Source organism: Orycteropus afer, unplaced genomic scaffold, assembly GCF_000298275.1.
Source record: "Orycteropus afer afer isolate SDZICR_OR568_19922 unplaced genomic scaffold, OryAfe1.0 scaffold00085, whole genome shotgun sequence".
In the NCBI taxonomy this organism is placed as follows: Eukaryota; Metazoa; Chordata; class Mammalia; order Tubulidentata; family Orycteropodidae; genus Orycteropus; species Orycteropus afer.
In genome coordinates, this window is record NW_006921672.1 from 6,431,256 (window position 1) to 6,444,590 (window position 13,335).

At 48.6% G+C, this 13,335-nt stretch overlaps 1 protein-coding gene across 1 annotated transcript in view; it reads right to left on the reverse strand.

The window, feature by feature from the left end:
* Positions 1 to 8,779: 8,779 nt before the first annotated feature.
* The window catches only part of SP2 (Sp2 transcription factor), an 18,292-nt gene continuing 13,736 nt past the window's right edge, over positions 8,780 to 13,335 (reverse strand). The window contains exons 4-6 of the mRNA XM_007941990.2: positions 10,963 to 11,137; positions 10,511 to 10,704; positions 8,780 to 8,880 (exon numbers count right to left, since the gene is read on the reverse strand). Of these exons, the coding sequence (XP_007940181.1) occupies positions 8,780 to 8,880; positions 10,511 to 10,704; positions 10,963 to 11,137 (470 nt within the window). The remainder of the gene's footprint in view (positions 8,881 to 10,510; positions 10,705 to 10,962; positions 11,138 to 13,335) is intronic.

The following is a 13,335-nucleotide window of genomic DNA, read 5'->3' on the forward strand; positions in this document are numbered from 1 at the left end:
GGGGGCCGCCGGCCACGTGACCCGGCGTCGCTCTGCGCCAGGTTCCGTTAGGCTGGGAACCAATTTCTCAGCTCGGTCCTTTACCCACGGGAAGGAAGAATTTGCCAGTTGCCAAACCCAGCTAACAAGTCTTTACTTCTAGGAGCCAATGGGAGGCCAGGATCAGAGGAGGGAGACAGGCGCGGAGAGGTCATTGGTTGGCGTTTTCCGGAAACGAGGCCAATTAGAGCGAGAACGGAGGATACCAACGGCCAATGGGTAGCGCCTCCGGGGGCGGGAGTAGAGAGACAAGGAAATGCTGTCACCGCCGTTAACACGCACGTGGAGATTTGTTAAAGGTATAGGAACTGAAGCAGCTCAGGCCGGGGACGGGGGTGCTGAGCCACTGAAGACTTAAGGGAATGGTCAATATTAAGTGGCTGGTCCATAGTAACTGCCTGAAGGCTAATTTAGTGCAGGAAGTACTCCCTGGGAGAGGAGGCTGGTGGGCTAGCAAAGTATATAGAGGAAATGGAGTTAGGGGCCAGTTCCCCAAGCAAGGTGATGGGGAGACACAGGAAAAGGTTGGGAGAAGAAATTGGGGCTTGAGAGTAGGAGAGATTGAAGTGATTTGTGGAGTACACTTGATGAGGACTGTTTAGTTGATGGGGGAAGCGGGGATACTCTGGGATCTGGGGAGACCACATTGAGAAGGAAGACGGCTGCAGGGGAAGGGGGAAGAGGGAAATTTTGGATTAAGCCGTACCAGACCAGAGCCATCTTCCTCTTCCGGCTCTGAGCCCTCCTTCTGCAGCCTTGTCTTCTAGTTGCGCTCAGGCCATGCTAGCTCCTTGTTTTCCCCTCTCACAGTGCACTGCAGTTGACACTAGCTCGTGTTGGAAAAGTTGTCGCTACTCCACCTCTCGTAGGTCTCGTCTGTCTTTGCTGAGTTTCCCCCTTTTCCCCTTCCTGGGTAGCTAGGAAGGTCCATCAATGCCAGCAGCAGCTGAAGGTACAGGGGAGCAGGTGGCTGTGCAAAGCCCTCTCCAGGCTCTGGATTCAGGGCTGAGATGGGAAACCTGCCAGTGTCCATTCCTGCTTTGACCTGGCTGGACCTTGGGTTGCAGCCTCCTCTATAGCCTCAATTTCCACCAGCAGCAGGAAGGGGAGCTGCAAGAGCCATCTAGGCAGGCACCCCAGGACTGTGCCAGGTAAGGGGAACTTCCTGCTCTGCCCTGTGCAAGTGTCTGCGTGCCAGCTAAGCTTCTTAAAGCCACACACTAGATAAGTATTATCCTTTATCATGTGCTCAAAACTCACTGCCGTCGAGTCGATCTGACTCATAGCAACCCTTCTTTGGGTTTCCGAGGAGGTACCTTTACAGAAGTAGATTGCCCAGTCTTCCTTCTGAGGAGCGGCTGGTAGGTTTGAACTACCAGCCTTCTGGTTAGCAGTCAAATGTCTTAGACACTATGGCACCAGAGCTCAAAGCTTGAACCAAATAGAAGCTGGAAGACATATTTTCTGCAAAGAAATAATATAGGTCTCAAAGCTTAATGATATTGATCTACAGATTATCCACTGGGTGGAGCTTTTGGCGTTGCCATCATTTTTCTCCATCAGCATGATTGAGAGTTGGACTTAATTTCTTGTTGAGGGTGTTTTTTCACATGAGAATCGGTGTCCTTCCCACCCCTATCTCTGCACTTGCACCCATTTAAGCAGGAATCAGTGCCCTGCAGTGCAAATGGTTTTGTCCATATGGCTGCTGCTTTTAGCATTCCTGGACTACTGCTACCCTGGACTCTAGATTCTAGGGCCCTGAGACTACAGTGGTTTAGATAGGAGTTCTAGGTTTTCTGAAAAGGCAAGAGCTCAGTATGGTGGTGTAGACATTTATTCATTTGGTAGACATTAGATAAAGGCTTCTTAACGGACCAGGCACTGAACTAGGTTTGAGAATACCAGATGGAGATGACACGGTTTCTGCCCATGAGGGGCCTGCAGTCTATAGATGTTGGCAGATCTGTAAGCTCAAGAGTTGTAGGTAATTTATTGGGTAATCTACTTCTGTAGTGATAACACCTTGGAAACCCAAGGAGGGGTTGCTATGAGTTGGATCCGACTCGACGGCAGTGAGTTCAGTTTTGTTTTTGGTATAGAGTAGAAAGGAGCAAAAAGAGGGAAGTGGTCTCCAGGATCAACCAGGAAAGACTGTGTGAAGGGAGTGGATATTTGACTTGTTTTGAGTGATTGTTCACTGTTGTTGTTATGTGCCGTCGAGTTGGACCCGACTCATAGTGACCCCTCCTTGGTTTTCCGAGGCAGTATCACTATGGAAATAGATTGCCCCATCTTCCTTCTGAGGAGTGGCTGATGGATTTGAACCGCCAGCCTTCTGGTTAGCAGTCAAGTACCTTAGGCATTATGCTACAAGGGCTCCCTAGACAATGGAATGAGCATACCAGGAAGTGAGAACATGAGGAAAAGCTGAGTGCCTTTGGGAAACTTGGAGTGTTGTGATATGGCTGGTGCAAAGTAGCAAGTAAACGGGCTGGACAAGTAGATGTGCCTTGCTGGAGAACTATTCTGCAGGTGGCCGGGACCAGACTTTTAAACACAAAGATTCTAATTTTTTATCCTGTGATTGTTCAGCCATCTGGTAGCATAGTGCCTAAGGCACCTACCTGTCTGCTAACCAGAAGGCTGCAGTTCAAACTCACCAGCCACTCCTCGGAAGGAAGGTTGGGCAATCTACTTCCATAGAGATGTTGTGTTGTTATGTGCCGTCAAGTCGGACCCAACTCATAATGACCCCTTTGGGTTTCCAAGGCAGTATCACTACAGAAGTAGATTGCCCCATCTTCCTTCTGACGAGTGGCTGGTGGATTTGAACCGCCAGCCTTCTGGTTAGCAGTCAAGTGCCTTAGGCACTATGCTTGGAAACCCAAGAAGGAATTGCTAAGTCAGGTCCGACTGGACGGCATCTAGCAACAATAGACTCCCTGGTTTGTGATCAGCTGCTAATCTAAAAGTTGATGGTTCAAACCCAGCCAGTGGAAGAAAGCAGGAGGCCTACAGATCTGATTTCATGAAAATTACAGCCAAGAACACCCTGGGGTGGAGAGTTCTACTCTATGCCACATGGGAGTGCCATGAGTTGGAATTGACTCCGTGGCAGTGGGCTGGTTGGTTGTTGTTTTTCATTGTAGAACTAGAGTGTTCTGTTTTTTAAGCCCCAGGTGGAGGGAAGAGTACTAGATTCTGACAGCCTCTCCCTTCCTGGGCGTTTTATAAGGATATGTACAACTGGTTGCCTTTTTTTAATTTTCGCTTTTGTCTTAGAGATAATAAGTAGGCTTGTGTTGTGCTTTTCTGCTAGTCAGATTTGGTGTGTGGATCACAAAGCCACCCTGCAGTGTATAATCAGAGAGGGACGGGCCACTGGTGGCTGCTGCTCCTGACTCAGCCTCGCCAAGGGCTTTATCTGAGTGGGAGAAATAAAAATTTCCCTGTTTCTGCTGTTCCTTAAACACTTTGTCACCTTTCCCCCAACTTTATGAAAGTATCAATATTTTCTTGAGAAAGTATCTTGAATGAATAGAAAGTATATTGCAATATTGTATCGTGTGGAGATGGTTTGTCAGTATGGACAGAAAGGCTGCATGTGGGTTTGGGGATTACACTTTGCCTGTTTTCTTCTAATGCATTTGCATTGATGATCTTAAGCCAGCTTTTATCTAATTATTTGATTTAATGGGATATTTCAGTTAGATATTCTAGTGATTAGATTTGTTTTTGGGGACCTGACTCTAGTGACCACGTGGATGATGGGCTAATGGAAGAAGGCAAGGTTGGTGAGATGGGATACTGGCAGACACTGCAGTGTTTGTCTGTGTGGAAGCTAGGGTGGGGGGCAGGTGCATGCACATGGGGGTGAAGAGGAGGTACGGAGAGAAGGGAATGGTTTACCCAAGGTTGGCTTTAGGTGACATGGATGATGCTATTCATTGAAGCAGGGCATGTTGGAGAAGGTTTGGAGAAAAAGCTGAATTCATTATTGGACCTCTTGAGTGGGAGGGTTGATGGGACACCCACACTTGGTCAGGATGGATAACTGCATCTGGAGCTTAGGGGAGAGGTCTGGGCTGGTGATTATGATTCAGATATCATGATCCTCCCAAGGGGGAGGATGAGAATGAATGCTTGAGAAGGGAAGAAGGCCTAGGGAAATTAAGGAGGATGGTGGGGAGGTCCAGGAAGAGTGGTCATGATGCTAGTGAAATACCAGTACCAGTTGCCATCAAGTCAGTGCCAACTCCTGGCGACCCCGGGTGTCAGAGTAGAACTGTACTCCATAGGGTTTTCATTGGCTGTTTTTGGGAAATAGATTACCAGGCCATTCCTCCGAGATGCCTCTGTGTGGCCTTGAACCGCCAACCTTTTGGTTAGCAGCCACTGGTTAGGGAAGGGTGTGGTTAATGCAGAAGTCACAGACTGCTGGTCTGAGGGCTGAGAAGGTCCTGCTGTATTTTTAGACAATCTTTGAGTCTTTAAAGATTGGGAGGTTTCACATGAAACTCCCCATTGCTGGCTTCTCTCACAAGAGTCAGACCTGGCATTCTCACACAGCACCAACGGGCAAAGCTGAGTGGGGGCACACTGTTGGGAGAGGCTGTGCATCCCGGCAGGAGCTCTGGTGATGCAGTTGTTAAGGCATTTGGCTGCTAACTGAAAGTTGGTGATTCAAACCCACCAGCCGCTCTGTGGGAGAAAGATGAGGCAGTCAGCTTCCGTAAGATTGAGTCTTAGAAACCCCCTGGGCAGTTCTACTGTGCCTTGAAGGGTCACTATGAGTCAGAATCAATTAGATGGCAATAGGTTTGTTTGTTTTTCCTCGTTTTTTTGTACCCCAGTTTGTAGGTCCCACACTCTCCCGACATTCTCAGCTCTAAGGTTAGCTGTTTTCTTTATGGTTGAGAACTGTTTTTCCCTCCTGGTCCCTGAGGCATCTGAGTTTCCGGCGGGCTAGTGTTTAATCAACTGTGAGTGAGAGGCAGAGAGGAAGAAGGGGCTTGATGGCAGTGGGGCATCGAGGTGAGCCCCAGGAAGAAGGGCTGACCATGAGGGCTCTGAAATGTAGCAGGGAGAAGGGTGAGCCCACAGGGGAGAGAAGGAGGAACTCTTGATGACCTGAGCGCTGTCACAAGAAAGTAGTGAGAACAGACCAAGGTTTAGGAGGCAGAGAAATAATGGCTTCATTATTATTCAGAATCCAAATAATCCACAGCTTAACTTTTTCAGCCAGTTCTGAGGGTGGCAGAGGCGGCTTTGAAGGGGTTTCAAGTTTGTTTGGAGAAATTCCCTACCCTGTTTGCTGCCATTCAGATCAGGGCTCCATCCACGCAGAGGCTCAGCCCACCCACACTGGGCTCGGGGCTGGGTCTGAAGTGTTCTCTGGACCCACTGTATCTTCCTCAAAATGTCACCAATGTATGTGGCAGTCTATAACTTCAGCACTGTCACTGACCTCAGGAAGGTCCTCATAAAGGCAGTCAAAAGATGCCTTTATCATCAGAAAGATGGGCCCAGTGGCTTTGAAGAAAGGCTGAGGCCTACCAACCAACCAACCAAATTTACTTGCTAGTTTTGTTGAAAAAAAAAAAAAAACACTTTGCCTGGATTTGGCTTCAGGAGGCAGAGTGCGTTCCCCAGCCCTCTTTCTGTCAGGCCTCTCACCACAGTATCTAGTCTAGGATTAACGAAGAGAGCTGTGTTTAGCATCAGCTAAGGAGGGATGGCGAGTGGTAGCCTTTGGTGCTGATGACTGGGCAGGAAGGAGCAGCACAGGGGAAACACAGCCTATGTGGCTTGCTCCGGATTTTCATCTACATGTCCTTTAAAAGCCTGGCAAGGACCAAGGGCCCGGCCAGGTGTCCTGGGGAGCCCACTTCCTAGGACAAGCATGGGCTGCCTCCCACTCTCAACAGTCCCCCACCACTTCCCCTACCCACCCGAAGTCTGGTTTGAAGTCCCCTGCAATTCTCAAATAAAAGGTGGATTAAACTAGATGGCAGCTGATTTGCCATGAGGTCTTCCCATCCTTTCCTGGTGCCTTCATCATGCCAGGTAGAATAAATACATTGTCTCGCCTCCTGTCTGTCAGGCAGGTGGTCAGGCAGTCCCTTTGGAGCTCCTGTGTCCCACTGGAGAGGGGAGATCCCGGTGTGCCAGCTTGCCCAGTCGGACCTGCCGGCCCTTCACTTCAGATGATGCTGAGGTTGTTTCCCACACTTGCAGCGTGAAGCACATGACTTGGCATCAGCTCCCAAGAAAGGATGATTATTGGAGCCCGAGAGCAAAGCCAAGGGGAACATGTAACAGAAAGAGGTCAGCTTGTTAATATTCCTCTTCTCTCCACCAATCCCCTTATTCAGAACACAGCAAAGCCAACCATTACTGAACATTTTGTTCAAAGATTCTGTGGAAGAATCCTGATAAAAAGGGAAAATGTAGAACAGAATTTCAAATTCTCATGGAATCTAGATTTTTGGAGTCTAGCTATAGAGGCTAGATGAACCCCTGAAACTACTGCCCTAAAATAATCCTTAAACCATAAACCAAAAATACCCCTAAAGTCTTTTTCAAACCAAACAGTTGTTTAGCTTAACTAATAAGGAATGCCTGCTTTGAGTACTCTGCCCTTTTAAGAACTATCTGATGGGATCAAATTGACAACAGTAACTCTGAAGATTAGATAGGACCTTAGGGGCAGTGAGCGTATTTTAATGGGGGAGGAACAACTCAGAAAAGGAGGGTGAGAATGGTTGCACAGCTCGAAGGATATGCTCAGTGTCACTGACGTGTACATGTGGAAACTGGAACTAGTGTTTGTTTTTGCTGTGCAGATTCTTAACAATAAAATATTAAAGAAAAGCACACGGCAAGGCTGTTCTCCAGTCACGCACTCTGTGCACGAGGAACAGATGAGGATGCCTCATGTCTTCCTGCCAGTGGAGCCATGAGACGCAGGGCCTTGGTCTAATATTGTCCAAAGAGGTTAGGTACCAGGACGGGTCTCCCCGCCTAGTAACCACCCAGGGATCAAGGGCGGAGATCCTGAGACCCATCTGCGGTGAGCACAACACTGCCTCTCCTTTTTCTGCCTTCAGTCTACATGAGGGTTGACGGGCTCTATGGTAAAACTGTTCGCTTACAAATGCAGCTGCTGGTGACAAAGGAAGCAGATTAAGGGACTGGACAGCCACGTCTTACTAAAGGGCTCTGAGAGGGCAATTTGTGGAGGAATTAGCTTGCTGGCAGAGATGTGACTGCTGTCCTTCCTTCTGTGGAATCCACTGCTCCAGGCAGAACTGGCTTATAAGAGAAAAAAACAAACCCCATGTTGGGCCCTATCTCCAAAGGTCCCAGCTAGGTACTCTGGGGACTTGTAGCAATGCCCCGAGGTCCAGGTGGCTCTTCGCAGGGTGTGTCTTGACTGCAGGTGGCAGTACTTGCTGAGGGTCAGGAGGGCGTAGTCCTACCTTCTTCCAGGGTGGATCGCTCTGAGAGACCATGGCTCCCTCCTCTGGGGTCCCCTCTCCGAGCGCTCCAAGGTAAAAGACAAAGGAAGCCGCATTGCCAAGTTGCAGATTTTGCCTCAGGCAACTAAATTTATTAGCAAGAAAAAATTTTTGTCAACTCAGTGCTGACCAACAAAGTACATCGTTAATAAAGGATAACAAATCTGTCACTTATTCATAAAACAAACCTCAAGCAGTTAACAACTAAAAATAAAGTTGGATTTTTAATTTAAAAGCCTCAAAAATAACAAGCAATATGTTTTTTAAACATGTAGTAGACACAGTTGTCTATTATACAATATACACTGTACACAAGGAAAGCTTGGGCCGGGCCGGGGCTGGGAGATGAGGTGGAAGGGGAAGAGGTTCAGTATGTGAAGGCGTTTTTATCGGAATCCAGATCTGAATTGAAATGCTGTGTCACGTAGAAATGAGAATTGCTAGTGAGAGAAAAATTCGTATGCTCATCATTGCCCCCAAAACCCTCAACTGAAAGCAGGCATGTGTGGAAGGTGAGTACAAGGAAAGGAAGAAAGGGGCAATTAAATAAAACTTTAAAGCACACACAGTACACAGTGTTCATCATCTGAAGTAGAGAGTATAAGGCAGCGTTCTCCATAGAAAAACAGGGGAATCAGAAGGAGTCCGTGGATATCTTTACTTTTTAAATAGAAAGTTGGAATGTGCTGGAGGAGAGTTGTGGCAGGGTCTAGGGGCATGTGGAGTGGAGGCGGATGCCGGGGGAGCCCTGTATTTGGTGGGGTCAGGGAGGAGGAGGAGGAGAGGGCTAGGGGCATGGCACGATGGTGCGACTCGGTCTGGCCAGGCTCAGGCTCAGGCTCAGGCTCTAGGTCGCTCCAGTGTTGGAGGAAGGGGAGTGGGTGGGATAGGGCAGGGCTCACTTTGCTCCTCGACGGAGTGAAATTCACGTTTTTCCTTTGGAAATAAGGGTTCCCACTCGTCCTAGTTTAGAACGTCTCATTGGGCACGGCCAGTGTCCATGGTCTGGGCAGGCCGGGAGCTCATGGTGAGAAAGGAGGGGCTGGGGTGGAGCCAAGGGGCTTCAGGAGGAGGAGGGGGCAGCAGGGCCCCTTCCTGTGGGGGGATAGTTGCAGAACAGGCTGAGGGTGGGCCCAGGGTGGCCACAGGGCTCCTTTCTGCCAGGGCCCAGGCAGGACACGGGACTGAGTCTTCAGGGCCTGCCGCCTCAGCTGGCTTTACAAGTTCTTCGTAACTAGGTGGGTCTTGTAATGCTTGGTGAGGTGGTCACTCCTCATGAAGCGCTTCTGACACTGGGCGCACTCGAAGCGTTTGTCCCCTGGAGGAGGAGGTGCCTGTTATTTACATGGCATCATCCTGGGCCCCGGAAAGGAAGCACTTGGCAGAGATGACATCACCCTTTGTCATGTTCCTCTCACTTCCTTTATGCACTCCGTTTGTGCCTTGTCATCTAGTGAACTAAACCCTCTTACCACTGATCGCTGCTCTATCTGACCTCTCTGTTCTGCTTTACTCCAGTCCCTGTCCCTTGCCCTTGGGACTCTTCCCTCATAGGGATGTCCTCCTGCTTTCTTCTGATCCTTGTCCCTCTGACTTTCCAACCTGGCTCAACATCTTCCCATTTCCAGGAAAACTCCAGGCCACTCTGCCCTCACCAGCCCTGAGCACTTGGTTATCTGAACCATATGGGCCCAGCCTGGGTCAGCTGCTGTTTTATGGATTGTTTTTTGGCCTGAGTAGGTGAGGAGCTCTGGTAGCGTAGTGCCAAAGGCACTTAACTGCTAACCAGAAGGCTGGCAGTTCAAACCCACCAGCCACTCCTCAGAAGGAAGGTTGGACAATCTACTTCTGTAGTGATACTGCCTTGGAATTCCAAAGAGGGGTCGCTATGAGTTGGATCCGACTCAACAGCAAACAACAACAACATGCATGGGTGGTGTGACCTGTCTTACCACACTGGCCTCCTGGCCAGAGCTGTGGCACCTGTCCCCATCCCTAGTCCCAGGACAGGGGTCTGTTCACCAAGGGCCTCCACTACAGCAGGATTTCTCAAAGTTGGTGCTGTGGACCAATAGGGCTACCCAAGATAAGTTTAGGTGGTAGATGAACGTTTTTTCATTTTAATAGTTTTGTATTTATTTGCCAGTGTGTTACAAAGTATAACCATGATTTCTCACCTGTGATGTCAAAGATAGTATCACATAGGACATAAAGAGTCAAAATAAACCAAAACCAAACCCACTGCCATCGAATCAATTCTGACACACAGCAACCCCCAAGGACAGAGTAGAACTGCACCATAGGGTTTCCAAGGCTGTAATCTTTACAGAAGCAGACTGCCTCATCTTTCTCCTGCAGAGCAGCTGGTGGGTTCAAACAGCCTTTTAGTTAGCCCCTTAAGTGAACACAGACGATTTAAGGAAAATCATCAGGTAAATCCTAATAGGAGAGATGGCGTGGCATGGGTGGTGGTTAGGCACATGGCCTCAGGAGCCAGCTTGCCTGGGTTTGACCCAGCTTTGTGGTCACTAGCTGTGACCTTGTGCACATGACTTTACCTCTCATGCCTCAGCCAGATGGGGCTAATCCAAGTACCCTCTCCCCAGAGTGCTTATGAGAATTCAATGAAAGAATCTGCAAAATGCATTCATAGAACAGTGCCTGGTGCACCAGGTCAGTGCTTATTAAAGAATTAAGTATGCAAATACAGCAAAAGTCATCAGGGTTATGCAATGCCAATGACATTCCTTTGGGAAACACTGTGATAAGGGAGTGATCTGAAGGAATTTCCTGTGTGGTCAGTCCCTGGACCCCCTGAGAAGGCAGTGTGCTCCCAGTGTGGCAATTCCTGGGCAGGAGGAACCATCCTGCCGTAGGAATTCTCTGTGTCACTGTGGAGGTGGGGTGAGGAGGAGGCCTGTGTGTGGGGAAGTTAGGGGTGTACAGACCTGTGTGGGTGCGAGCATGCCTCTGGAGCTCGTCACTCCGCGTGAACCTCTTTCCACAGAAGAACCAGTTGCAGACAAAGGGCCGTTCCCCGGTGTGCAGGCGCACATGGGCCCGCAGCAAGGACGTCTTCCGGAAAGTCTTGCCACAGTCTGGGATATGGCACACGTGCTTCTTCTTGCCCTGTTCCCCAGACCTGGGAATCAGGTTGAGGATGGGGTGGAGGGAATGGAGGAGGGGAGAAGGAGAAGGTAGAAGATGGGGACAGGACCAGGATGGAGAGAGGATGTGAGCGTTACATTAGAGAGCTGGGTAAAGTGAGAAGGTGGCATGAAGCAGTCACCTTATCCCATTGGGGTCTGCACTGGCCCTCAGCCTTGGTAGCTATCCCAGGGAGGGGCTTAGAGTACTCAGCATGTGCAGGTGAATGATTTGGGCTCTCTCCTCCACTCACCTCTTCTCCCCGTCCTTGCAGTTGGGGCACGTGCAGGCCATGCGGCGACGCTTCTCCCCAGGAGGGGTCTCTCCAGCCAGGGCTTGCTCCATCTGCAGCTGGATCTGGGTGGGGCTCAGCCCACTGATGGTCAGGTTGTTCCCAGAAACATTCTGCACTGTCAGCTGCTGCTGCCCTGTGGGATGGGGCCGGGGAGACACAGTCAGGGTTGGAAGCCTAAAGGGGCACAGGAGGGAGCCTGACACCTCAGATTGACCCTTCTTCCCTTCTCACATAACAAGGGTGATAATGGTAACAGCAAATATTTTTGAGAGCCTGTTATATGCCAGAAACCATCCTAAGGTCTTCATATATTCATAAAACCCCACAAGATAGGTACAGTTATCCCCATTTTATAGACCAAGAAACAAGGGCTCAGTCATAAATGATTGTCTGCTAAGTGACAGATCTGGGATCTAAAGCCAGGCCATCAACTTTAGTGTCAACGCCCTGAACCACACCCTGTGATGCAGGCAGAATTCGTTTTCAGATGATGACCATGTGATGTCAGTTGGGAAGGGGGTTGGACTGGGTTGTCTTGGAGTGTTCCCTCCAGAATCTCATCAGCCTTAGCTCCTTGGGAGACAACAACTCCTTTGGGCCTTACAGTGTTCTGGAAAGTCTCCAGAGATTTTTGTTGATAAAAAGAAATAGTTCTATGGGCTTTGGAAAAAAATCAAGTCACTTGTGTCCTCTAGGGTGACTCCTGTGCATAAGGCCATTCAAAGCAGGGGAAGCATTCCTGACCTGATAACGGTGTTCCTCTGAGTGGGTCCCTTCATGCTCCCTTGTGTTCCCTACAAAAGAAGATCCTTGTCCTTCCTACCTCTTGTGGGAACACCAGGATGAAGTGCAGTGACTGCATTAAGGATGAAGAGAGGGGAGGAGTTCCAGTAAGATGGTAGAATAGGCAGAAAGACTGCACAGAGCTTCTTCAACAATGAAAAGGGGAACTAATTAACACAGATACAGAAGATAATCCTGGACCCCTGAGCTTTCAAGGGAAGGATATAGAAGTGGACTAAACAACTAGCAGAAGAATTTGCATGAAAGTAACAAAAAAGGAGACATACGGAGTTGCGGTCTGGCAGTGATCCTGATGGCACAGACAGCTTGGATATTGCTGAGTGGTGGTGGAAGGACCTAAGAATTAACCTAAAAATTGGCCCTGCTAGCCAGTGACTACACGTGGGACTGCTCTGGTGGCTGGGGAATAAAAGGAGAAGCAGCAAAGAGGAAGGCGGGCTGAGCTGTGGACTATTATCTGTCCGGAGGGTGCAACCATTTTGAATGCTTACAAGTGGCTTGACCATTTTGGATATTTAAAGCAACAGTGTTCTCCCAGATTCCAGGGACTTAAGAACAGGCTCCACTTGACTGGAACCCCAAGGACATTCCAGACCCAGATGACTGGAAGGGTGTGACATTCCCCTTGTTACTCTTATACCCCACACCTTCTTGGTGAATGGAGGTGTGGCCATCCCTCACTCCCACCTGCTTTCTGGGCCCACAGAAATTCCATCCCAGTCTGTGTGCTAGGACAGAGCCTGGGTGTCCTGCCCTACCCTGCCCCAATTTTCTTATTTTCTTTTTTCTAGTTTGTTTTTGTTTTAAAACTACTACTACTATTATTACTTTTGTCCTTTTTACTATTATTCTTTATTCTTCCCCTCCCAGGTTCTAGTTTTCAGCTTTTTTTCTTTTCCCTGTTCCTGGTTGCATTTTTTTTTTTCTCATGGTTAACCCCATTCCTTGTTTCTTTTTGCGTATTTCCAATTTTTTTCTTCATTATTCTCCTTCTCTACCTTTTTTCCCTTATTGCCCTCTCCCCAGATATTGCAGGGTTTTTTTTTTCCCCCCATCTTTTTTCCTTTTTTTGGTTACTGTTCCTGGGTGACTACAGGTGTATTTTTCATCCATTTGCTTTTACTTTTTTGATGGTTATTCAACTGTTATTTTTGCCTAACTGAGTCCCCATACAACACAACTACACCCACACCTCCTTCAGCTTCACTTACTGAGAGCCACCACTTCCTTCTCCACCAATGGGCCAATGATAAACAACCACCAAGAAAAGCCTGATTCACCCTTGCCTGCTCTTCACAAATAGTTAACAGAGAGCTAAATACAACAATGCCATGATGTCTTGGAGACAACAGACCATCACAGTCAACACAAAGAAGCAAGATAAAGTGGTAGAAACAAGGGAGTAGGATACAGACCCAGAGCACATCTCTGAGGAAGAAACAGCACTGGAACTCTCTGGTAAGGAATTCAAAAGAATTATATTTAGGGATCTTCAAAGGATTGAGAGAAAGACCAAGGAAAACACAG